This window comes from Oryzias melastigma, linkage group LG15 (genome assembly GCF_002922805.2).
Source record: "Oryzias melastigma strain HK-1 linkage group LG15, ASM292280v2, whole genome shotgun sequence".
NCBI classification, from domain to species: Eukaryota; Metazoa; Chordata; class Actinopteri; order Beloniformes; family Adrianichthyidae; genus Oryzias; species Oryzias melastigma.
The window spans coordinates 18,801,760-18,828,360 of NC_050526.1; the positions used below are offsets into that span (position 1 = coordinate 18,801,760).

A 26,601-nucleotide genomic window follows, 5' to 3' on the forward strand; every position below is an offset into this window, starting at 1 on the left:
GAGGTAATGCATTTCCAATGGGGGACCTCATGGCCTTTATGTTTAAATATTAGATTAAAAAAATAACAATCAATTTATAACAATGACCTCAAAGAGCAATATGTTTGTGAGAAACCTAATAAAAATAACATTTTACATACATTTGATCAAGATATAGTGATTACATTTAGAAGTTGATATATAAAATTCCTATTTATTCTTAATGTAAAAAAACTCATTGTGAAATACTAAATTATATGTATCTATCTTTAAGATTATGGTTTAATATGAATGATAGTATGTGTGCAAGAAATAAAAATAATTTACGATTTATAATTTAATAGAAATAATTAGAAATAATTCACTTAATTTATTTTATTTTTGTCCCCAAATACAAATATTTTGGGAGGAACCACATAATTGGCTGGGAGAGGTTTTCCCACAACGGCCAACATTTCCATCAAACCCCATCATGACATCATATTAGAAAACAAACTAGAAGAAATGTCAACCTGTAAATGTCATCCTTTGTCACAAATATAAATGTATAAAGATGTAGAATATCTACCAACAAACTCAAACTATATTTAGAATTGCTGAAGCTCCTCAAGGAACCAAAAATAAAAACAATGTATGGTGAACTAAAACTTCCCTTTTGTGGTCATGTGAAAACATGTTTTTGTTCTTTGCCTCACTCTGCTCAGATCTGTATTCATTTTATTAGTTTTGTTTGTTTGTTTGTTATTTAATTCCTCCTCTGTTTGTTCAATAAAGTCAAGTCTTGTTCTGTAGTGTAGTTAAGTAAAAAACAAAAAAAAAACAAAGTTGCAGATCTGGATGTGACAATTGTCTCTATAAAGTCAATGTAGGGACAATCTACAATAATTAAATGACCTAGTTTACCAAAAATCTAAGGATCCCGTTTCAAACTAATGAATAAAATCTGTCCTTTTGCTGAATTTCTTAAAAGCAGATTGTGTTAAACTCTGCACATTTTTGTCATTTGGATGATGAAACTGGAACGTTTATTGTTCCCATGTTCATATTCCAAGATTTTTTTTTGGAGAAACCTTAGAAATAGGAATAATCTTCAATTTTACATTCACCATTTTTGTGCCTCAGACGTATTAACATTTAAGGAAAATGTATTTACAAATATTAATATTATTTTACTAATTAAGAAATGTAGTATTCATTGTTGTTAATGGAAAGATTGTAAACGTCCTGTTTTATTTAACAGATTCAAAATATATGATGTCTCATTAAAAACCATGAAATCCTCAGAAACTGTCCAGATAACCTTTGAACAAATCTCTGTTTGGTTGTTTCCTTCCTTTTTTATGTCTTTATTTTACTTCTTACTGTAGTTAACATCTTATTTTCCAAAGATTTCTAAAGTATTTTGACCCCAGCTGTTCCTTTTGCATCAATCCTATTGAAACCTAAACCTATTTGTTTTAGAAATGTTCTCCCTGTTTGAAACAAACTGTTCTGAGACTTTGAAGACCAACCAAATCTTATCTTATTTTGGCCAAATATTGTATTGATAAATGTAAATATACAAATGACAAACATTTGACCATTTCCTCTGTGGAATTAAAACATATAATTAATCTAATAACTGAGAATTTCAAGCCTTTCAAAGACTGAAACATATTCATAAATAATGATTTGAACAATTGGTGAAACTTTTTTCTCTCCATTCTTTTAAGTTTGTGATTAATAGAAGGCTCTGTAGTTTTTCTTTGTTTTCTTTTTTGCTAATTTCATGTTGAACTAAACATTTTTAGTAGTTCAAATGAATAAACTTTAGAACATCTGGTGTTCCATGTCAGTATAACACAGGTGTAAAAACCACCTGTGTGAAGCGCTGATGGTGATTGGCTGAGGCGACCTCTGAAGGGAGGAGACAAAAGTGACTGAGCTGTTAGTTTCCTTGGATCATATCTTTGGTTCCTGTTTTTGGTCATGTTATGTCATAATCATCTGCTAGAGTTATGTTACAGTGGATTATGAAATGTTCAATAAAAATGCAGGAAATAAATTATTAACAGTTTATTCAGGCAAAAGTGACAGCAGTAGTGGGGGGGGTCTCCTCTGAATCCAATGTCGTCACTGCTCCTCTCTTCCTGTTGTCGACACTTCCTGTGAAACATGAAAATGATTCAGAGATGAGAAAAGACTCCAGACTGTTTGGTTCTCATGAAAATCCTAAAGATTAAGGAAACAATGACTTCACTCCTTCTGCTCTGATGGAGTTTTGTATGATAGCAATGACTGATTCAGTTACAGCAACACCTTAAAGAAAATGAAGAATAAATCACTGACCTCCACAATAAAACACCTGCCAGCATCAGCATTAATGGAGATTTGGAATGTTTAGAAACTACCAGACAGTAGTTTAGAAATTCAGACCTTCAGACACAGAGAAGCCGAGAGAGCGGACAACTAGATAGAAAAACAAGTTACTGGAAAGATATTTCATGTATTTTATATCCTGCTAGTGGAGGAGCGCATCACGTCCTCCTCCACCTTTCATGTGTCTGCATGTTCACAAACGCAGTAAGACTGTGAGGAAGATGTTCTTCAGGTTAAAAATAAACGCTGGAGACGATCCCATCACTAGAAAAGCATAAACACCTCTCAGAAGTTCATCGCAGGTTTTGTGGACAGTCACAAGCAAAACCAGCCGACATGAGTCTGAACTAGAGCGGTGATTGTGGATGAGACTGATGTGATGAAGTCTAAACAGCTTTAAGGACCAGAAAATAGAATCTGAAGACTGAAACTGGTGTTTTTCTGAGGAAACTTTCTTCACTGAATCTCATTTCAGAGCAGGTGCTGATGCAGAGAGCTTATTATAATGTAATATACATTTCTTTAGCATATTAACATTATAATCTAGTAACAGGAAGAAAATACTCACATCAGCATGAAATGCTGCAGCAGCTGTCTGACATCTGCTGAGAAAAGAGCTGAAAAAGAAAACAGGAGAACTTAAATAAAGAGAGCTGACGTGAACCTGCTAGTTCTAATTACATTATTATGGATTCAATGAGCTTCAGAAGTTTGTACTGACACACCTGAAGGTCAAAGATGCCATTCTCCTGGTACTGCAGAGAATACAAATAACACACAAATCAAATGTTTACCAGTCAAAATAGATCAATAAAGTATTCTGAGATGTGGCTCTATGTTGAACCTTTAAATCTGTTAACGAAGTTCCATGTTGAACCTTTAAATCTGAGGCTCCATGTTGAACCTTTCAGCCTGAGAACCTAACAGGCTGCTGTTAGACAGTCTATCCAAAGAACACACTTGTCCTTGAACAAGGTCAGAGCAACTTTTCATTTCTGTAGCATCAACCTAAATATTGTTCTGTAGAGATCATCTCAAAAACCATCAGGGTGAAGTGAGTCCAGAAAGAGCTTCTGTTTCTCAGCTATAAATATAGTCTGAATAGAGACGTTATCATCATCATCCACAAAACACGACACATCAACCTCTCCTTTTCTTCTCTATCCTATTAAAAACACAGAGTGAGAAAGACAGAGGACACTCACACAAAGCAGGTAGAGATCAGCTGGACCTGTCTGTCTGCTCTAAGTGGAAACATCAGCATGACCTCTGACCTGAAGGTTTCCTACAGGGATTGATACTAATTAGTAAACATGCACACAGACACACACATGCACACACACATGCACACAGACATGGACACACACAAGAGAAAAAAAATAAACGATCAAAATAGTACCAGCAAGGAGCGCAGTAGGTCATCTTTGAGATCCTTCCAGGTGGTCATAAAGGCAGTAGAGGTCATCAATGTAGACATTTTTCTCCTAAAGGAAACAAACACACAAACATTAACACCATCATGTCTATAACCAGAGAAAAGATGCACCAGAATGACTAATGACATGTCTGTGCAGCTTTCCTCACAGCTATTAGACAAACATTCTCAATCTGAAATAAAAAGAAATACTCTTCAAATCTTGTGTCACATGATATTTTCTTTACAGTATTTTGGACTAACAATACTTACTGTGTATTCCATCCATTGTGTCATATTCAGGATCCTAAAGTCTTCACAGGTTGAGCAGATATCATCCTCTTTCACTATGAGCTCTCCTGGAGGACGGTTTTGGTCCAGGACATATTCTATCTAAAAACAGAGAATTTAATGTTGTTTATCAAATAAACCAATAAAGAAAATAATTTAAAATTTAGATTAAAGGGAAATTTCAAACTAAAGGTAATGTTATTTCTCCTGCCCCAGCAAATATGAAACCATCAACAGCTTTAACATTTACTGTGACAGTACAGAAATGTGTCTGTAGAACTTGTAGATTTTACACAACTACAACATTTTTACAAACATGTTTTCATTTGTTCTTGATTCACAACTATTTCAATCATTAAATATTAAAAAACACCATAATTTTAATCCTCATTTCTTCTTATGTCCTCCATGATCATCAGGAACATTCTACAAGTAAATACTAAAACATACAAAACACGTTTTTGGGGTCTTTATGTAAACAAATATGATAACGTTGTATTTATGAAATGTATGAACTGTTTAAATTAGCAACGAAACACAAATATCAAGGACTTAAACTAAGTCGTATTTACCTGATCAGGTTGTAACTGTAGTCATCCTTTGAACGTGGTGGAGTAACTCTGTTGAAGGAGGAGATCCGTTACTGACAGAAGAATGGATGATTTTGGAATATGGTTTATGGAATAGTAGTGACTGCGATCAGCTGTTAAATATACAGTTGTCGGATCTCTGTTTCGGCTACCCGATCACCCAACTGTCGGAAATCAAATCCAGCTGACGCAAATCAAATCCAAAACTCTCCACCGTAGCAAATGTTGGCGGCAAAGGGGAAGTGACGTAATATATCTGCGCGTGATTAGGGGGTGGTTAGGGAAAGGGGATCAGGTAGTGTCGAGAAGTACAGTATTTTTTACAGTCAATGCTGCACACAGAGCTAAGGGGCGGCTGCTTCGGCGGTGGAGGTCTGTCGTATCTGCATCCAGAAATAACAGGGTGTTTGTTTGTTTGTTGACTGATTCTGCATCTACCGGACCCGGAGGCCCTTGGCAGGCGGCCCCCGCCGGCGGGGTCTCGGTTTTGAGCTCGGACCGCCGTCCGTCCGTGTGCCCGACTGACCTCCAGACCGGGTCCAGGCGGAACGACAGCCTGGCTGACATGTGAGCTGTCATCCCGAGACTCTTCCGGCTCGGTGGAAGGACAACCTGCTCGTTCTGCGCGTCACGGCCTGTCTGTTCACGTTCTGACAGAGTCGAGCTCCACTCCATGAAGTCTTCTGACCGAATCCTCCAGCAGCAGCACGTCTGTCCTCGATCCGTCACCCGGGAATAAGCCGCCATCCACTCCTGATCACGGAGTGAGAGCAAGTTGAGCAGAAGACAGGTAAGTCCGAGTGCTCCATCTGAGCAGGGCATGAAGGTTGAGGTGCGATGCTGAGTCGGCTTTCTGATGAGTGATCATAAAGCTACAGGCGGACTCAGCCTGCTCCTATATCAACATGGAAAAACAAATAATTCCTGTAAGTTTGGTCAGAAGAACCAACAGAGCACAGTCCTTTCTGGGAAGGAACAGAAGGACAGAAATTTGGTTCAGCTACATGTTTGTGTTCATACTGCTTTTTCTCAAATCAGAAACGTGGAGACTGAACAGCTTTTCTATGAGAATTCTGATTCACTTCAGCACAACTATGACGGAAGGATTTATTGATAAAGAAAACTACTCATAAATCCAATATATTTAATACCTGAGAACTTGAGAAGGATGTGAGCTCTGTGTGTGTCTCTGTGCTGCTCATTCTTCAGGTGTACACTGTACTTCCCTAGAAGTGGTTTGAACTATGAGGAAGTTTCAAAGCCAAAGAATAAAAGCGGATAAATGAAACCTGGAAGCGCCGGTACACTAGCAACAGGTTACTAATGTCCAAACAATCATTGAAATCACTGTCAACTCCACTTAGTTCATTCGCTGTCTCATCACCACTGTAATTTAAACTCCAACTTTATATTTTTTCTAGTGCAAAATCATTCCATATGGTCTTCTAATTCAGATTATACAGTTTTTAGTCTAAATTAAAAAGCCTGTGTTGTTGTAACCCTTCCACTCTCCTTGGTTTGTTTACATCAAAAGTGGGGTCATCTGGACCCCACAAGACAGTGCGCTGAACTTTTTTCATCAATGATTTTTGAGTTTCATTAATGTTCATGGCAGACATAAAATCCTGTCCCCCTTTGTCCACATTTGTCATGGAAGGAATCACACATCAATATGTGGGTGGAGTCACCTGGACCCCAAAGAGAGCAGAAGGGTTAAAGAAATATTTTTTGCAATGCAGCTGGAGCTTTAAGCTTAAATTATTTTATGTTTATATTCCATCCATCTTCTTGACCGCTTCATCCCTTTCGGGGTCGCGGGGGTGCCGGAGCCTATCCCGGCTACTGAAGGGCGAAGGCGGGGTTCACCCCGGACAGGTCGCCAGTCTGTCGCAGGGCCTCAACCACACACACATGCACTCTCACATACGGACAATTTAGAGTCACCAATTAACCTATGAAGCATGTTTTTGGACGGTGGGAGGAAGCCGGAGTCCCTGGTGAAAACCCACACATGCACGGGGAGAACATGCAAACTCCACACAGAAAGGTCCCAGCCGGGAGTCGAACCGGGGCCTTCTTGCTGTGAGGCAAGAGCGCTAACCACTGCGCCACCGTGCAGCCCCATGTTTATATTAAATTATTTTATATTTGTCCTCCATTCTGAGAAACATTCTACATATTAGCAACATCCAAACCACCATTTTCATTGGAGTGGGTCTTTGACACTTTCATCCTACACATTTACAACGATTCACATAAATGAAAGGCCAAATTCGGCCCACCAAAAGTTACCTTTCAGTCCGCCTAGTTGTGGCTGCAGAAGCTGTGTAGTGTTTAGTTCAAACACCTTACCTGTTTCCAATGGATTCTCTGTGGTGTTCCAAAACTCTACAGCTGCAATATTAATTTGGGCTGTTAGCACTTTCTTTTCCTGCAGTTATGGCTGAAACAACCCCCAAGTGTGTCAGCCCTGGGTTCTCTTGTGTGTTTGAAATTCCTAAGAGCCTTCTTACTAAGTTATGTTACTTAATGAATACAGAATCAAAATTAATAAAACCATATTCTTTATTTTTTCTTTTATTTCATGGCATGCAAGAAAAATGTGTTTGGGCCACAGACTGGGATCCCATTTAGATTTTAACCCTTTGAGTGAAAAAGTTTGGGCACCCCTGATTTAGACTTTAAAGTCAGAACTGGGTAATTTCCTTTTTTGTTTTAATTGTTAGTCTTTTATTTTCAGTATTGATGAAAGAATGTTCACCAGCATGTTTTCTCATCACCTCAGCGGCCGGTTGCAATTATGAGCTCATGTCTTCATCCATCCATGCATTTTCCACACCCCTTACAGCCAGAGCTTTATCAAGCACTGACTTGTTGATTCCTTTCATAATGATTTCCAAAGAAAGATCAAATAAAGTCCCACCACATCTCTGGGGAGCAGAAAAGAACAGTGTCAAAACAAAACTGTGTATTAAGAGTCAGGAAGTTGGCACGCTTCTGCAGAAAGAGGCTTCTAGAATGTGGTTGAGGATCTGAGCAGAACTGTTTGGATCAAAGACACTCACTCAGTTGCCTGGTTTAATATGATGAAGCTTGTACCTAAAGCTATCTTGCTGCAATGTGTTTGGTTCTGTTCACACCAAAGCTCTGCTCACTGGATTCTGTGAAGCAGCAACTCGTTCATAAACTGAAAATAACCCCCCCCCCAAAAAAAAAGCTGCTGACAAAACTTGGAATGTCTTTCAGGACGCTCGGACAGCACCTTCTGCTTACAGGATGATTGGAGCACACAGGTATGTTTATTGAAGTGCAGCTGCTGCAGTACTCACCTGCTGCATGCTGAGAGTGCTAAAAACAGCAGTACAAGACATGCAAGTGTAGCATTTTTGCAGTGATCTGCCCATGAAGCAAGACTGTCAGAGGGTGCGTTTGTCGTTTTGTTGTACTATCTGAATGTACAATTCCAAAATCCAGTGCTCTAGAAATTTCCCAGAAGTCTCTGTGAAAAACCAGTGTGCATTGATGCTCACTAGACCTGTAAATGTAGACCACAATGCATTGTGTCAGAACAAATTTTCATCCTAAAAAAAAATCATATTAATTGTCTTTCATAAACAGTCCTTGTTTTCATTATCCGATTTATATTATTGTAAAATGTTCATATTTTTTAGGTTTTTGTTTTGTGAAATGGTTGATGACATATTCGCTATTCCAAAAGAAAAAAAGTAGTGAGCATGATGTCCAAATTCCTTTTAGAATCCCAAGCATATTTAGGTATTTAGTAGTTAAGGAGTAGGGAGGGAATTCTGATATGGTCCAAGAGAGTGTTTGGAACCTTTTGTGATCCATGCAGAATTCATAGGTGCCTAAAAAACTTCCATGCCTTCATTAAACTTATCTAAGCTAACCTAAAACAGGAGAAGGTTCCTAAAGTTGACTGTAGAACATGTCGCCTTTCCAGCAGCCCGTTGTAAACCTGGCTGACTTGCAACCATACAGCAAAGGAAATAAGTATTTGATCCCTATGGAAGTTTTTCTGTTCCATCAGATTGTGAATTCTATTTCTGATTTTTTTCTTTCGAACCTTTGATTTTCAAACAGCAAAATTTTATGCCCCGAAATATTATTTTCTATCTTAAATATTTCAGTGTTTTCAATTTTGAGACTGAATATTTCAATGGCCCTTGCATTTTATGGAAAAAACCTAGCTTGTTCTGTCTCACTAGAACAACTAGTCGATCTAAGAGCACATCGATATCCAGCCAGTCAAATCATGACACTGACGTACTGTCAGCGTCTGCTTGACTGTGTGGACTGATCTGCAAGTGAACCACATTTCTGAGCAGAGTAGCCAGGCTCGTGACTTTGTGTTTGTGAACAGGAAAGGGTTCTTTGCGGGACCACTGTCTGTCTGGACTTGGGAAAACCGTGTGTCTCTGAGATATGTCTCTGAGCGGCTTAGGAACAATGTGAGCTGGTGGAGGCTTTTGAATGCGGAAATGCCACTCCGAACAGTTCTCTGAAACTGTGCAAACTAATATGTGAATTTGTTTTACCAATTGTTTGTAGACAAAATATAGACTGATGTTATTCTAGGGCTGGGCGATAAAACAATAATAATCGTTATTGCAATAGAACATTTTTTTGATTGTGAAATGAGTCTCTTACGATAGACTTTCGTTTTAAATGAACACGGGAGAAAACCCACGGAAGACCTGCCCTTCTACTTCTTCTTCTTCTTTTGGTTTTACAGCGGCTGGCAACCACCTTAAAGGCGCATTACCGCCACCTAAGACCCTCCCTCTTGTCCAATCAGAACTAAGTATCACAAGGCTAGACCAATCACTGAGTAAACTGCGCCACGTCAAGTTAGGGTAAACGTTATTTACAAGCTAGTATGCAAGCTAGTATCTGCATATGTTGCAAATGATAACACATGCAGAAAATGAATGTTCCGTCTGAAGAGCTGACAAACTCGAGCCACAAGGGCGCAGATGAAGGTTCAAGAGGCGACGGCATTGTTGAAGGGAAGGGCCCAAAAAGTTTCGCCGTGTGGACGTTTTTCGGTTATTTAAAGTCGGATGAAAGACAAAGTAACGTCCACTGCAAATTGTGCAGAAGATACGTTCCAACTAAATCTGGAAATGCCACCAACCTTTTTTTTTCACTTAAGGGAGCACCATCCCCTCGAGTATGCTCAATGTCAGACTTCAAAAACAACGGTTAGACCTGCACTGCAGCAGCAGTCTTTACAGTTGGCATTTTCCAATGTAACACCATACGACAAAAAATCGAAGAGACATTGCGACATCACAAATGCTGTAGCCTACTGTTAGGTTCAAACAACCTGAAACATTTCTCTGAAAGGAAGACAAGAGAGGGGTCAGTTCTTAAATCAGATTTTACTTGCACAAGGAGAACAGACAGAGAATGTTCAAACCAGTCTCCACCCGCTCTGAAGATCTTGGTTTAGGGTTTCCATATTTATAACCTTTCAGGGCCGGTCTTATTTTATTTACATTTGCTGCTCTCAAGGTGTGGAAGGAAAAACAGCCTCAAACTGCTACTATCATTAATGTCATAGTTCAATGCAATATGTCGGCGTCAGCCTCTTTGAGTATCTGTAATGTCAGCCTCCAGACAGCCTTCAGCTTAGGATAACTGCAACCTTCCAGACACCAGCTGAGCACGACCTCAAATGAGCAGAAAGAGAAAAAAGGTTAAAAATCATACAAAGCAAATATAGGATAAATGTATGTTCAACTCTATCAATTCCCCCCTGTTTATCACATATTTGCTCAAATTCCCACATCACCTGTCAGCCACTCCCTGGGAAGGTTTTCAGCCGGAGGATCACATTCATCAGCACAAATACATTTACACTCAGAAGTGTTGCCCTACACAGTCACCAGTGTCTGGGAACAGATCAGGCAGGCAGAGGGCGTCTCCTTCATCAGAAACTGGTTCAGGTTCTGGATCGTCACCTAAAAGTGGGTACAGCTGTTCCGGTGGTGGCGCTGCTGGTGAGATAGCAGTTATTATCAATCGGTTAACTAAAGAACGGAGGCAGGGAATACAACAACATCCACATAAGGTCAGAATAGCTGCAAAAACTGCAATGGAGACTAGAATAGAGGACACAAGGGCTTTATAGTTGCCGAACACATTCATCCATGTATCCTACATGGTGGCGTCAACCCCGGAGTGCTCCTCCATTTTACCATTGAGGGCACGAAGCCCTTCTATGGCTCTGGTCAGGCTGCCATTCGCAGCGGTGATGTTGGGGATGAAGATGCAGCATTGCTCCCCGAACATCGAGCAGACTCCGCCTTTCTCGGCGAGTAGCATGTCCAAAGCTATCCTGTTCTGGAACGGCATCAGAGAGATAGCCTGCAGTTGGCCATGTACTGCTAGGGAACCTGCTGTGGCCACAGTCTCACCCTGGTTTCCCCGCACCTGCCGGAACCTCGTAGATGTCTTGGGATCCGGCTCGAAGGACCAATTAAATGTTAGGTTCAAACAACCTGAAACATTTCTCTGAAAGGAAGACAAGAGAGGGGTCAGTTCTTAAATCAGATTTTACTTGCACAAGGAGAACAGACAGAAAATGTTCAAACCAGTCTCCACCCGCTCTGAAGATCTTGGTTCAGGGTTTCCATATTTATAACCTTTCAGGGGCGGTCTTATTTTATTTACATTTGCTGCTCTCAAGGTGTGGAAGGAAAAACAGCCTCAAACTGCTACTATCATTAATGTCATAGTTCAATGCAATATGTCGGCGTCAGCCTCTTTGAGTATCTGTAATGTCAGCCTCCAGACAGCCTTCAGCCTAGGATGACTGCATCCTTCCAGATACCAGCTGAGCACGACCTCAAATGAGCAGAAAGAGAAAAAAGGTTAAAATCATACAAAGCAAATATGAGATAAATGTATGTACAACTCTAACACCTACTGTCTGGCCAAAGACATGCTACCAATAAACACAGTCGAAAATGACGGATTCAAGCAGCTAATTAAGGTAATCGACCCTCGTTGCGAACTACCTGGACGTAAACACTTCTCTCAGACGGCTCTGCCAAACTTTTATTCTGAGTGCTGAGAGATTGTCGAGACGGAGCTCCAAAATGTGTCATACTTCGCTACCACATCTGACTTGTGGTCAAGTCGCACGTCGGAACCTTATCTTAGCCTCACTGCTCACTACATCGACCAAGACTGGAATTTGAAGAACAGATGTCTTCAAACTGCCTACTTTCCTGTGGACCACACGGGTAAAGCCATTGTTTTGGGCCTGTCAGACGCACTTGCATCTTGGGGACTTGAGTAAAAACAAACAAGTCTGCATCACAACCAACAGTGGGATAAATATAGTGAAGGCCACATCACTCAACAACTGAAAAAAAACCTGCTTTGGACATCGTCTTCCCTCAGCTGTTGGTGAGTTAGGGAGCAGAATACCAATCCTATTTTTGTGTTTTTTTAACCTAATTTACTTATAATGAGTTGTTTAAATCTACATTTACAAACTGATGACAAAAACAAAAGTTTTTCATGTTGACTATTCAGCTGAGGAGGTGGTTGGTGTTGGTACTCATTTATTCAGTCATTCTCGGGTGTAAATCAAGTCGATAAATGTTCTTGGATTTCACCAGCATCCAAATTTAATGCAGCACATCAGCCTTTTTCCTATACTTCATTAAATAATTTCTGTGAAATAAAGGATAACAAGTCACAAAGACAGGTTGAAAAAATTAAGCTGGAGATAATTGATTGATTGATTGGTTTATTTCAAGCATAGATTAAAAAAATACAGGACAAAACACACAATTATTTCAAACTCATGACAGCATTGATTATAAGAATAACACACACATATGTCACATTTGGTTCCTTCATTTTTGTGATAATTAAAGTCAGTAGAGTGTGACTGATTGCTTGAAAAAGAGTGGGAAGAAGCAAACTTTTATAATCCCACCCCTACCTAATTACTTAATTTCACTGTTTTGCAGAATTATGTAAAACAGCTCACAAAGGACATCAAGATGGCAGTGATGGCATACCTTGATGAAAAGTACAATGACCAGGTTACTAACGAACTGCTTGACATCGCAACCCTGGTAGATCCACGCTTCAAGCTGCAATACACTGATGCAGAAAAGGTGGATGCTGTCAAACTGAGAGCAGTGTTTGAGATGATGGCTTAAAACGAGGAGCCGTCTACTTCAGCCAGAACGGAGGGAGCGGAAGAGGGAAGAGCTGCAGCAATGCTACCAACACAGAAGAAACAGAAAAAAAGTAATCAGGCAGCTTTTTCAAGAAATCACACCCTAGCAGTGAAGGACTCACTGACAAAGAAACGGTTGAAAGGGAGCTTAAAAACTACCTGCTGGCACCAGATCCAGACAGTGAAATGGACCCATTACAGTGGTGGAAAATCCACGAGAAAAGTTTCCCAAGGATTATTTGTGTAGTTGTGCTATTTGTGTATCCCTGCGACCAGCACCCCATCTGAGAGGATATTTAGTACAGGGGTAATATTGTGACCTGTCAAAGGGCAGCTTTAAACCTAAACGGTTGATACTCTCGTCTTCCTTGACCTGCAATCTGTAGGCTTTTGTTCATTAAGCACAGTTACACGGACCATGCTTCCCATTTGTTGCCTCACAGAATAGGAGGACATTTAAGTTGATCTCTTGGTCTTTCTTCAGTCTTTGAAAGCTATTTGAAGTTGCACAGAATGTTTAAATAAGAAAATATTTGTTTTTAAGCTTTAATTTCTTGAAGAGCTTTTTAAAGAAACGGAGGAATTTCTTGGAGTTTTTTTAGTTTATTGCACTTTTTTATATTGACATAATTGTGTCGATTTTTTGTTTATTCTCCTGTAAAACACAGTGACAGTTGGGCCACTCAGGGACAGTTCTTCTTGTTGGCTTTACCCTTCCTATCAGAGGCTGGTAGAATGGTGCCAGTAGCAGGGAGATGTGGTCAGAGAGGCCAAGGTGGGGGCGAGCGAGAGCTCTGTATGCACCGCGGATGTTTGTGTACACACAGTCCAGTGTGTTGTCTCCTCGAGTGGGAATGGTGACATGTTGGTAAAAACTGGGAAGGGTGTCCGTCAGTTTCGCGTGATTGAAGTCTCCTGCAACCACGTAAACCACTTCTGGGTGCTTGGCTTGCAGCGAGCCGATGACATCATGAAGCTCCTGTGTTGCAGCGTTGGCACAGGCACCCGGTGGAATGTAAACAATGGTGACGAACACAACAGTAAACTCCTGTGGTAGGTAGTGCGGACGACATTTCACTGTCATATGCTCTACGGCCTCAGAGCAGGAGCTTCTTTTCACCTCACAGTTAGTGCACCAACCTTCATTTATGTACACACATAGTCCTCCTCATGTTTTGCCTGACCGGCAGTCGCGGTCTGCTCTGAACAGCTGCAGGTTGTCCATCTGGAAGGCCGAATCCGGCATGTTTTCATTTAACCAGGTTTCAGTTAAACAAAGAGCAGCACAATTCTTCTTCTCTGCCATACTCAGTCTAAGGCGAAGTAAATCCATTTTGTTGTCCAGTGAGTGGACATTGGCCAAAAAGAGACTTGGTATTGCTGGTCTGCTGGCTATCAACCGGACCTGCACACCCGCCCGCTTGCCTCGTTTTTGTTTCCTGGCGCATCTCTTCCTCTTGACAGTTGGTCCCGTTGATCTGTTCCGCCATGCTGCAGACCTCAGGAGATGCAGTCTTCCAAGTAACGATTTTAAGTTATTAGATATGAAACTAACTGAACTCTTCCAGATGTTCATGAGTTCAGTCGAGCTATACTTCAGACGCGAAGTGGTTTCTAAATTACCACTAAAAAGGGTTGAAAAAGTATTAGAAAAATACTTTTTTCCGGGAGCTACAGAAGCCGCTGCCAAGCATTGCGCCGCCATGGCAACTACTACTATTAACGGTTCAGATCGTGTCATGGTTTTAGGGTCATGGTTCTGATCATTTTTTGGATTAGTAAAAAAAAAAAATAAAGAAAAAAAGAAACGACTGCAAAAAAAACAAAGTAAAAGTTAAATTAATTTCTGGAGAAGCCTATTTATTAAAAAAAAACATCTTTAAACTTTGAGACAGACAAAATGCTAAAACATGTAGTCTCTGATTACATGTACATGCTTTTAGACCAAATCTAAAAAAACTGAGAGAAAAGAATGCTTAAAAATAGTGTTAAAACACCAAATCTATCTGGAGTACCCCTTGGAATTCTGATGTCCAAATTAATTCGTAAAATAAAACAGTCACATTGAAACTTAAATTTTTAAACTTAAACTAATTGTGGGAACATTTAAATATTTAAAACAATAATTGTTAGCTGCAAAAGACGGTGCTGCCGTGGCTGCTTTTCCTGCCGATTTATGATTCCTTTCGCTTGCCGTACTATCGTCCCCGACAGCACGTCCCTGTTACGGCTTTCTCCTGCGTGGGACAGTTCCTGCTATGGCTGATCCTAACTGGAAGATTCTCTGAACCCAGAATGGAGATGTGTACCAATGGTTTTATTCAGCTCTTAAAATTAAATAAACCTGAAATTTCATCATTTTGGTCCTCCATGATGAAGTCGAGAACAGTTTCTGACGGAGCTCCTCCCACACGGGAGCTTCAAGTTCACACACTTCTGGAGAACTGTCAAGCAGAAACTTTAGCGCTTGTTAAAATAAAGACAATTTACATGAATTTGACGTGACGATTGATTTCAATTATGCTAGCGTGAGGAGTGTGCACGCGGGAGGTGGGGGTTGTAATGGTCCGCGGTACACGTGCGTGCTCAACCGTGGCTTGTGATCTGTATGGACTACAGATTATCCATGATCCGTTACACTCATGTTGAAAATGTAAAAGTTTTAAACTTGAAGTACACATGGTAAATTTTAGAAAATATCTGAAATTTTGAAAATAGAATTGTAAATTTGAACATAATTTTAAACTTAAGAGAAATTTTGAAAACGGATGTAAACTTGAAACTTGAATTAAATAAACAATTGCTAAATGAAAAATAACATTTGTATTATCGTTTTTGTCCCTGTTTGCTCTCAGTTGTCAAGTTACAGCTTCAATTCAGACTTTTCAGTTTTGCAGTTTACATGGGGGCAGGGCTTTGAGCCCATTGGCTACCGGGACATGATTGAAATCAGGTTATAGATGGAGTTTCTGTCATTTCTGAGTCTGAACCATAGACATAATATATAATTAGACGAATCATCTCTGACGTCACCCATTGACTTCCATAGTCCCTGAAAAGAAGCCTGAATATTCACCTCATGGCCGCAGCCATATTGGCTCGAGTTAACTCTGCCTCACACTGACGTTTCAAATATGGGGAAAGGGGGCGGAACCGAGTTCACTCGCTTTTCCCGTAGTTTGTTTTAGTTCACGCCCACAGCTCTGGCGTCTCCGGTTCCTTAATGCTAACTATGGAAGTTTTTTAGGTCATAATTCAAAGTATTATTCATTTTTCAATTGATAGTTCAATTTGCAAATTCACTAGGCAATTTGAAAATTCATTTTTCAATTTGCAATTCAATATTCAATTCAGGCTTGCAAAATGATCATTCATTTTGTAATTTACAATTCAATATGAAAATGTACAATTCAATATCACAATTTTTAAAATAAAATATTGAATAAAATTAAAATCAATTATATTGTAAATTGTCATGGGTTTTTGATGTCATAATTCAAATGACAATGCATTTTGTAATTTACAATTCAATATTCAAATTAGGCTTTTATCATGAAAATAATTTTTGCAATTTACAATTCCATATGAAAATTTACAATTCAATATTGGAGTTTAAAAAAATTAAATACTGAATAAAAACAAAAATCAATTGCATTGTATATTGTCATGGGTTTTTGATGTCATAATTCAAATGACAATGCATTTTCTAATTTATAATTCAATATGCAATTTGACCTTTCATTTTGAAGCAGCTAAAACTCTAAATTAGCCTAAAAACCCCACTAGATAACAAATTAGCCAAAAACGTTAGTATGTTGCTACAATAATAGCTAATCTCCAATATTGTTTTTAGTTATTATTATTTTATTTTTCTTCAGTCAGAGAGCCACTATGGAGAGATAAAAGAGCCACATGTGACTCTGGAGCCTCAAGTTGCAGACCCCTGATCCAGATTGAAGCTACTCTTTTATTTTGAAAAACTCCCGGACGTCGCTCTCTTCATCCGTGTTGGTTTTCATGACTGAGAGCGTCTACTGGCTAACTTCGTAATTCCAACCTAACAAAAACAAAACAATAAGACGTATTCAGAACCTCTCTTTCGGGCAGAAAAGAACCACTGAAGAACCGAAGCGGGACCTTCAACTTCACAGAAAAAAAATCTGCTGTTTACAGACAAAGCCGAGTCTTCCTCGACAAAAACGGATTTAAGGAGACATCTGTTCTCACGTAGCAGGAGCTGCTCTGTGTAATGAAATGTGGCGACAGAGTCTTCAATCCAGTGTTTAATAATAATGATAATGGATTAGATTTATCTGCGCTTTTCCAGATGCTCAAAGCACTTACATTGTTTATTCATTCACACCTCATTCATACTTGGTGATGGTAAACTGCTACTGTAGCCACAGCTGCCCTGGGGCAGGCTGACAGAGGTGTGGCTGCCAGTACGCGCCTACGGCCCCTCTGACCATCACCAGGACATTCATACACTGGAGGCAAGTAGGGTTAAGTGCCTTGCCCAGGGACACAACGACACTTGGCTGGTGGGAGCCGGAATCGAACCGCCTATCCTTCGATCATTGGCCGATCCGCTCTACCACCTGAGCCACTGTCGCCCCACACACCGTTTCACAAACACAGATAATAAAGATGAAGACACGGTGGATTCACGTTTATTATTATATTCAGAAAATACAATGGTTGTGTCGTTTTATTTTGCTTTATTTATCCATGACACCTTAAAATTCAGACTCGGCTAAAGTTAGCGTTTGATTAGCATCTACTTTGAAGTGAAAGAAGAATTTAACCACGAAGGCTAAGTTTAAACCTTTAGACTTGTTAAAATCATTGAACTAACGCGCCCGACCGCACGTTTTTTTCTGTCTGTGACCCGGTACCAAGTGAGCCACGGACCGGTACCGGTACCGGTCAGCGGCCCGAGGGTTGGGGACCGCTGTCTTAAAGTTCACAGCAGCCCTAAAGTTGTGCTCCAAAATCTCTTTGAGCTGTCACACAGCGGTTGTAGTGTAAGTCATCCAGATAGAAGCTAACTCTTTAGCAGATAGCATTCTCTTCTGTAACCTCCAACAACAAACAACTCCATTGATTAGCTGAGTCTTTACTATTTTTTGATTGGTCGAAAGGAAGTGGAGGCGGGATTTAGCATATATAGGGGTGGAAGGCCCCGCCCTGATGAGCGTCTGACAGAATGCAAAGTAGTTTGAATTTTGACAGACTTGGAGCGGGTGGATAAAACTGAGAATGCATTACAGCGGGGGGGGGGCGCTGTTTTGCATGATGAATTGAGTTTTGGCCCAAACAGACCGTGAGATTTTACTATGCAATAGATTTAAAGTTACTTTAAAATTAATTTGAACCAAACCATGTATTGAAATGTCAATTTTAAATATTGAATTGTAAATTACAGAATGTATTTTCACATTAAAAGCCTAATTTGAATATTGAATTGTAAACTACAAAATACATAGTCATTGGAATTATGACATCAAAAACCCATGAGAATTTACAATACAATTGATTTTGTTTTTGTTCAATATTTTATTTTAAAAATTTTGATATCAAATTGTACATTTTCATATTGAATTGTAAATTACAAAATGAATGATCATTTTGCAAGCCTGATTTGAATATTGAATTGCAAACTGAATAATGCATAATACTTTGAATTATGACCTTAAAAAACTTCCATAGATTATGGCTAACCGCTTCAATTCTCCAGCAAAGCAGCACCGCGGTGGATTATTGACATCATGAATCTTTACAGGTGAGTACTTGGTGTTTTACACACAATCTGTAAAACGGTGGAAGTGACTTTTAGACAACAATGAAAACGTATTTTCCCGTGGTACGAGTTTAGTACGAACTGAACATCCACTGTTTGAACATTTCTGTGGTCCTAAGCTAACTTATTCAATAAGAGTTATTTAGTCTTAAGTTACTGAAGTCGTTATATTCACATCAAAAATACACCACAACAGTAATATGATTGTGTAAAACGTAGTTTTTCCTCTGGTGTTAAATCAAATTGTTGATATATGATCACATGATGCTGTGATTACAATATGAGGAGAATTTCTTTTTACTTCATAGTTAAGTCAATCATGTCAACGTCTTAAAGCTGGAGCTAATATTTAAGTGAATCCTCTAAACACAGTCACAGTGAAGCAGAATGAACTAATATCACTTAGAATGTGATGAACATCAGGTCTGAAGAGGTTAAACATGACTGATGCTGCCTCCTCTTCTGCTGACAATCCAATCTAAATACTGTGATGCTCTTTCATAGGCAAACTCATTTTCTTAAAAGATTTGGTTTAAAGATATTCATATGTATTTTGAGCTTAAACAAGATGAAATATTTTATTTAGTGTGTTTAGCTCATCTTTACAGAAACAGCACATGTACAGATATTTTTGAATTAAAACTATTTTCTTTTCCTTACAATTACAGTTTGGATTAATGGGGACATCATTTCCATTTGGCACCAGAAGGACCGTTCAACAAAACCACCACAGCGACATGAGCTCGGCGAGGACCCACATCACCTGGTTCAGAGGAGGCGGGCAGTGGTGGACATCTTTTATTTTAATTCTACAATGTTTTCAATGGTTTTAACTGCTACAAAAATAAATTTTGTACGATCTGACTTTGACCCACATTTCCTTTTGTCTTACCTATATGCTAAAACAGTGAATAAACAGAAGAGACTGGTCACTCAAATATGTTAAACATGATTTTTATTGAATCACACACATCAGCAAGAGTCATCTTCATATCTTCATATGCCTTTAAATGTAAATGCTGTTTTGGATTATAAATCCACTCACCACCAGAAGCAGACCTGAAGAAGAACATACAAGATAAACATTAGATACAATTAAAAAAAATAACATTTAATATGCATACATTTGTTAAAAATTAAATATTCAAATTATATGTTCGTATTAACTGAAAGTTTTCTGTCTTCACATTTGAACTTCACATTAAGAGATTCTGGTGTCACTGTAGCAGATCTGAATCATGTCCTTATGTTATAACTTTTTGATTATAGAAAATAACCATCAATAAAAATACAGAGAAAACGTCCTTTTTTAAACATAATAGACATAAATTTTGCTGAGAATAAAAAAATTGAATTACTGGAACTAAACCAATCATAATATACATTAATGATTTATTTCCGGCAAATATAAAGTTATTACTTTAGTACTTACCGGAGAAAAGACACCAGATGACTCCCAGAGAGTGTTAGAACAGTTTACATCACGGCAGCAGGACAAAAACCGAAATATAGCGCTCATGCTAACGCTAAATCTGTAGCAGACCAGCTAAACACCGGAGCACAGCTCCCAGAATCCACCGCGATCGTCACCTGTCAATCAAAGGCCGCGCCCCCTCATTAAACGAAAATAAATCCTGTTTTTTTTTTTAAAAATGTGCAAACTTAGAAAAAAATTCACTCCCCTCAGAGTTGTCATGGATCAAATATGCAGCTATTGATGAAATAAAAACTTTAAGCACCAGGCATTAAAGGGGTTTATTGGAGGGCTGAAAATGAGGATTTTATCAGGGGAGTCTATGGGAATTTGCTCACTCTAAGCACCAGCCTCTCTGGTCAGCGCCGGTACTGCAACGTTTTGTTACTTCCGGGTTGGCTTCACGTTTCACCTGCCAGTGTTGGGGGTTGGTCTGAACAGCATCTGCTGTTGGCTCCACCCGTCATCTTTTCTCTGATGTGGCGTCCAATAGTGATGATGTTTTTGCAAAGTTTGGTACTACAGGTTTAAATCCTTCTTTCTTCAATGAAATGCACAAAAAAGTAAAATTGTTTTTTTTTCTATGCGATAGAGCAGCGTCCAGCGGCTGCTGCCCACCACTGAGAGAATTTCCCCATTGTGGAAGTAATAAAGGATTTTTGATTGATTGATTTTGATTGATTTTCTATCTCAGTGTCCAAATGAATCGATGACAGATGGTCATTTTCTTTTCAAGTGGGAAAACGTACTAAATCATCAAATACGTATTTCTCCTCCACTGTTTTTGTTCCTGTTGTAATAATTCATTCTAGTATTAGACAGTCTTTGTAAAAACAAAAATAAATCTTTCATGTTATTTTTCTGTGGACTGTTGAAGAAGTCAATTATATGTTTATTATTTAAAATGTCCATTTTTCATCCGATTACTTCATAAACATCCCCTTATGTTACTAGCATGCTCTGAATGCACAAGGCTGAAGAGTGTTTCTTTGCAGGCGGCTCTGTCAGCTGCTCACAGTATGGAGGAGGGGTCCAAACACCAGCCTGAGCATCAGGACCGTCAGCTCAGCCTCTTCAGCTCCCGGTTCAACCTTCATTCAGACAGAGCGTGTCCTGATTTTATAGACTTGTGTTCTTTCTAATGTTGTGTTTCTGTGTTTATGCAGACCCCCTAGACATCCACAAGAAGAAGCTCTTCCTATGGTTCAGCCATCTCCCCAAAGAGGAGAAACAGTTCGGGGGCTCCTTTAGACCAGAGACCATGCATGTGGACCCACTGATTCTGGAAAGAAGGGAGGAGGAGAGGTCAGGATTGCTCAACTCGCCCTTCCAGAGCAGCAGCCCCTCCAGCCCCCCTATGACTGTGGAGCAGCTGTTCCACCACACTGACGCCTGGACCCCAGATCTGGGAATGAATGTGCTGCTGTACGGCGCTGTTGGGAGCGGGAAGGACACTGTGGTCCGAAAACTGGTGCTGGACTGGTGCTGTGGAACCACGCTGACCCAGTTCAAACTGCTACTCCCCTTCTCTTGCAAGGACCTCAGCCAGCTGTCAAAGTAATCCGTGTCTTTGCTACAGTGTCATGTTTGGCCTAATGGAGAGCTATCGACTCGTACACTGAAATCTGTTTTCTCCTGGGAAAATCGATCTTACAGGGCTGCCTCCTTAAGGGAAATAGTGGGTCGAAAATACCTCCACCTGAGAAACCACCCACTGCTCAGTGGAAATGAAGACCAGGCCAAAGAAGTGCTTTTCCTCTTCAATGGTATGGAGAAGATGCACCTGGACTTCCGAATTGGGTCCACAGAGCTGTGCAGTGACCCAGGCGAGGCTCTGCCTGCAGCTGGGGTTGTGGTGAACCTGCTGAGGAAGTACCTCCTTCCTGAGGTGAGACCCAGCTCTGCATCTCTTTTTAGTTTTTAACATGCATGTTTTTCTTCTGAAAGAGAGCAAATATAATAAGAAATAATTTTGCTTTTGCATTTCCAAGGATTTCTCCTTTTAAATCGCAAAACCATCAGCGCTCAGGATCCGGGTGATTTAACCGGACAGCGGAATCATTCTCCTGAACTTAACCCTTCGTCAGAATCTAAAAACGTCACCACTGGCTTCACGCATTTAGAAACTGACGCACGCTTAGACCCTTTCTGCTGCTGCTGCTGCAATGCAGCCTAAATGATCATGATTTATTTATTTGTTTTTATTTTTTCATGGGCTTATCAAAGTCTGTGTCTCGCTAACATGTCTGGGGGATAAGGGGCGGGGTTACCCAGCTCAGTACCATAAGCCACGCCCACACAGAGTGATTTTTTTTTTTTTTAAACGAAGGCTTCAGATCAACAGGAATTTTTGTTAAAAACTTCCCAGTCCTAATTAAAACGCCACTGGGAACGTTTAAAGAAAATAAAAAAGTGTCATAGTTGGACTTTAAATGCCTTTAACGCTTAGAAAGGCCTCATCATTCTTTTTCATTGACACCAGCAGCAGATTTAGTTCTCAGATTCTGTTTGCCCCGTTTCTTTTCTACCCCTGCTTGAGCAGAAGCTGTTTCGGGTGATACCCCATATAGCCCCATGTAGGATCCATAATGAGGTGGCACAGATGCAACTTAGCGGCGTCTTCCTGGTTGTGGGTGTGTCACTGTCGGTGCACGCGTCACAAAGTTGTGAAATGTGCTCACTTGTCACCTGTGGAGGATGCATGGATGTGGGATGAGCCGCTGGCTGTGGTCATATAAGTTGTTGACCGCGTTAACTTGGCTAGAAAAAGTCTGTCACAGCTGCAGATAAAAGCAATAAACACATTGCAGCAGACGGACGCTTTGGAGTTTTTTTTGTCAGAACGCGTGTCAGACAAAGTAAGCTGGAGTTTAGCCCACAGCGGCCCTCAACTCAGTTTTGCCGCAACACTCTATCTGCAGTATAACACCACCAAACCATTCACCATCTGCTCGCTGTCTTTTCTTTACTCCCTGCTCAGTAGGGCTCGGCGATGCTGAGCATTTGCGTATTGATCTAATACTGATCCAATACTGATCAATATCACGGATATCGGATTTCTTTAATTTCCCTGCGGGCACGTCCCAAATGGATTAATAAAGTTGTCTATCTATCTATCTATCAATACCAATATTGATATTTTTTGTAAATGGTGACACGAACCTTAAAATCTCTATTGTTTTTAGAATTAGGACAGTATTTGAAATTCAATGGACAACATTTTTTAAGATAAAAACTTCTTCAAATTAAATAAACAGGGAAGAATTGAATGCAAAACAGTCAACAAGCCAAGAGACAAGTAACTATGATACAAAATAAATCAAATTTTTTTACTATAAAAAACAACTGGTAGAAATATAAAGAATTTGTAACTTCTTAGCTTTTAAATAGAATAAAAACAGGTCAAAAGTAATTTTTCAAATCCAAGTCAGCATTTAAATAGAATAGAAATATGGTGAACAATGCATGCCACCTGCATACATGCACTGTGAGATCTGCTGCTGAGATCTCACAGGACTAGTGAGAGTGGTGAGGCAGAGACTCAACTGGGTCCTTTAGGCTAATCTAGAAACATTGTCAACAAGAGTGGAAATATTGATATCTGCGAGCTGGTAACGATCCGGCAACGATACCAACTTGAGATCAATACCATCGATATTTTGGATTGATCCCCCCAGCTCTACTGTTCAGAAGATTGGGCTTGAAGCAAAAAAAAGATCCACATTTGGAAAAAGCAAAGTTAAACTAAATTTGCTTCAAAATGTTTTCATCGTGTAAACTTGAAAAACCTTTACTCCAGATCTTTAACCCTTCACACCAGATGTCTGTAGTTGGTAATGTACCATTGAATCCAGGACTCCAGTTAGTTCAGCATCACCTTGGACCAGGGCTCTAGAGTGCGACCAAATTTTTCCTTGGTGCGCCTAAAGAAAAATTCTTGGTCGCACCAGTGCACCAAAAAAAAACAACACTTAATCTCTGCGACTCCAAAAGTCTCCATCCTGTATGTGTGTGCAGGTGTAACAACCACCAATAAGAATTATTATTTTATGAGAATGTACATCTGAAGGAGCTTCCACACCGGCCGCGTCGGCGCGCATTAAAACAAACACTTTTGTTCAGTTTGGGTGCAGATCAGGGTGATAGGCTCCACCCATTTCACTTGTTGTCCCAAATTTAAGCTTTTTTAAACTGCACATTTTTATTCATTTTATATACTATATAAATGTAGTAGTTTGTCATTATTGTAGAATTGTGTTTCAAATAAAGAGCTTTATGTTTATGTTACTTGGTCATTTTCAAGTTTTAATGCAGATATTCTCAGCAAATAAAAAGGAAAGTGACCACGTAAAAGTGTAGAGCTAAATGTAATGAGGTTGAGAAGGTCGCTGCACCGAACCTTCATGCTGGTGCACCTAAGAAAAAAAGTTAGGCGTACCGGTGCAGCCAATACAAAAAGTTAGTCTAGAGCTCTGTGGAAGGAAGAATATTTTTATGAAATTAGAAATAAACTTAGGCATGACAAATGAGGCTGGAAAGAGCCAGTTTGAAATAAATATATACACCATTAAATACATAAATAAATGTGTTATTAATTATTTAAAAGTGGCAATAAATAAATAAATGTTGAAATCAATAAATAAATGTTGAAATAAATGTGGCATTAAAATATTAAAATGGAACATTTAAACATTTAATGACATATTTATTTATTTCATTGTCCCTTGTAGGTTAAAAACGCCAAATTGAAATAAATAAATTTAATATGAAATACATAAATAAATGTGTCATTAATTATTTAAAAGTGGCAATAAATAAATAAAAGTTTAAATAAATAAATAAATGTTGAAATAAATGTGGCATTAAAATATGAAAATAGCCATTAAAAAGCACTTTTTAACATTTAATAATATATTTATTTATTTCATTGCCGGCGTGGTAGAAAAGAGCCAAATTGAAATAAATATATTTAATGTGAAATAAATAAATAAATGTGTCATTAATTATTTAAAAGTGGCATTAAATAAATAAAAGTTTAAATAAATAAATAAATGTTGAAATAAATGTGGCAATAAAACATGAAAAGAGCCATTAAAAAGCCCTTTTTAACATTTCATTATATATTTATTTATTTAATGATTTAATGACACATTTCATGAAGCAGGAAGTGGACACACCATTCAAATGCAATCTGTCAAACTCTCCCGTCAAACTCAGAGGGCGGGCCTAACTCTCATCATCGCTGCTCCATTGCTCTGGCCTGCAGTGTTGCCAGATTGGGCGGTTTCCCGCCCAATCTGGGGGTTTTTGGTTCTAAATTTGCGGACAAAAATGGCTTTAGGCGGGTAGGTATATTTGGGGCGGGCTTAGGGTCGGTTCGGCGGTTTTTATTTCCTTATCATAAAAAAGTAGTGGACTTAGTTAAGCTGGGTGGCGATCGGACTTCCACTAATGTTCTATGTTCTGAGGCTCAGTGAACGCACTAGGAGACGCTTCATGGTCCTGGGCTCTGTCGTTGTTGAGGGGATTGCTGCCTCGCCTGCCAATAAATGTGTTCAAAAGCTTTGGGCTCGGTCTGGGAGGGGCTTTCTGTTAATTTTTTTTAGCGTGATGATCATTATATTGAGTGGTGTGTTCACAGTAGTCCTGTCTTGGCTGGTTATACTTCCAACCGACTCGTAATCGCTCAAGTTGTTGTGGTTGCGCGGAATTTGACACCTGCTGGTGACGTCACACACAACTGGAATTTTACACCCAGTGTGCAATAACCGGCGGATCGCGTAATTTAACTTGAATTTATTTCAGCGATTGGAGTACGCGACTACGCAGAAAACTGTCCAGAAAAATATCTTTGAACATTGAAAATGATGAGTGTTATAGAACGGAGGCAATGTTCATAGAAGAACATTAGAATATTGCTCAATAGGAAGAGTTTTTTTTTTTTCTTCAGAACCAAAAACTGTACGGCGACAGCATACTTAGTGATGCCGATGAGAAGTGTCACTCTGTGCATTAAAGCCAGGAGCGCGCGCTTCTGCCTTCATTGAAGAATAAACTCCTTTTCGGCTGCTTCTCTGTACGGAGAAGTGAGGGAGCACGGACACGCACGGACACGCGCACCCTCCTCCCTTCATGTCCGCGCTTCCTCTCCGCGCTCCGTAAAGGGCTCGGTCGCTGACGTGGGAACGCAAACGTTTGCACACTGCATTCAGGGTTATTTGGCGAGCTCCGTTCCCAGCCAGGGAGTCTCCCATGCCGGACAAAAGCGGAAACTCCGTGGAGAAAGGATCCGGTGTTAACAACGGTGCCGCAGAAGTGGACGGAGAATACATTTTTATTTAGCGAACCTAACAAAAGTTCTTTGTTTCACCAAAACAATATTTTATGTGAGTGAGGTGTCAGACAAAAACTTTCAAAACGAAGATTCCCGAGTTTCCTGAGATCAACGGTCCTGCTTTGACGTCCTGTCCA

The 26,601-nt window shown here is 39.5% G+C and overlaps 1 protein-coding gene and 2 long non-coding RNA genes across 9 annotated transcripts in view; 2 read left to right on the plus strand and 1 right to left on the minus strand.

The window, feature by feature from the left end:
• Positions 1-1,501: 1,501 nt before the first annotated feature.
• On the minus strand, positions 1,502-4,857 carry LOC112162185. Of its 6 annotated transcripts, none has more exons than XR_002922022.2 (7): positions 4,615-4,857; positions 4,025-4,144; positions 3,737-3,821; positions 3,543-3,622; positions 3,063-3,092; positions 2,906-2,954; positions 1,502-2,394 (listed from the first exon to the last, which is right to left on the minus strand). It is a non-coding gene; the product is annotated as an uncharacterized LOC112162185 (long non-coding RNA). The 6 variants fall into 6 exon arrangements; XR_002922021.2 differs by having other exon boundaries at positions 1,502-2,833; XR_002922023.2 differs by having other exon boundaries at positions 1,502-2,124; positions 4,615-4,855.
• A 57-nt stretch (positions 4,858-4,914) lies between these two features.
• nlrx1 (NLR family member X1) overlaps positions 4,915-26,601 on the plus strand; it is a 73,099-nt gene continuing 51,412 nt past the window's right edge. The window contains exons 1-5 of one of the 2 annotated variants that reach the window (XR_004949186.1): positions 4,915-5,422; positions 7,879-7,925; positions 21,126-21,214; positions 21,297-21,687; positions 21,787-22,018. Coding sequence is in view for 1 of the 2 variants with exons in the window: in XM_024297887.2 (XP_024153655.1) it covers positions 7,909-7,925; positions 21,126-21,214; positions 21,297-21,687; positions 21,787-22,018 (729 nt within the window). In the remaining variant the exon portion in view is untranslated. The remainder of the gene's footprint in view (positions 5,423-7,878; positions 7,926-21,125; positions 21,215-21,296; positions 21,688-21,786; positions 22,019-26,601) is intronic. The other variant, XM_024297887.2, reaches the window with a different exon arrangement.
• On the plus strand, positions 18,479-20,296 carry LOC118599711. The gene is made up of 2 exons (XR_004949190.1): positions 18,479-18,638; positions 19,325-20,296. It is a non-coding gene; the product is annotated as an uncharacterized LOC118599711 (long non-coding RNA).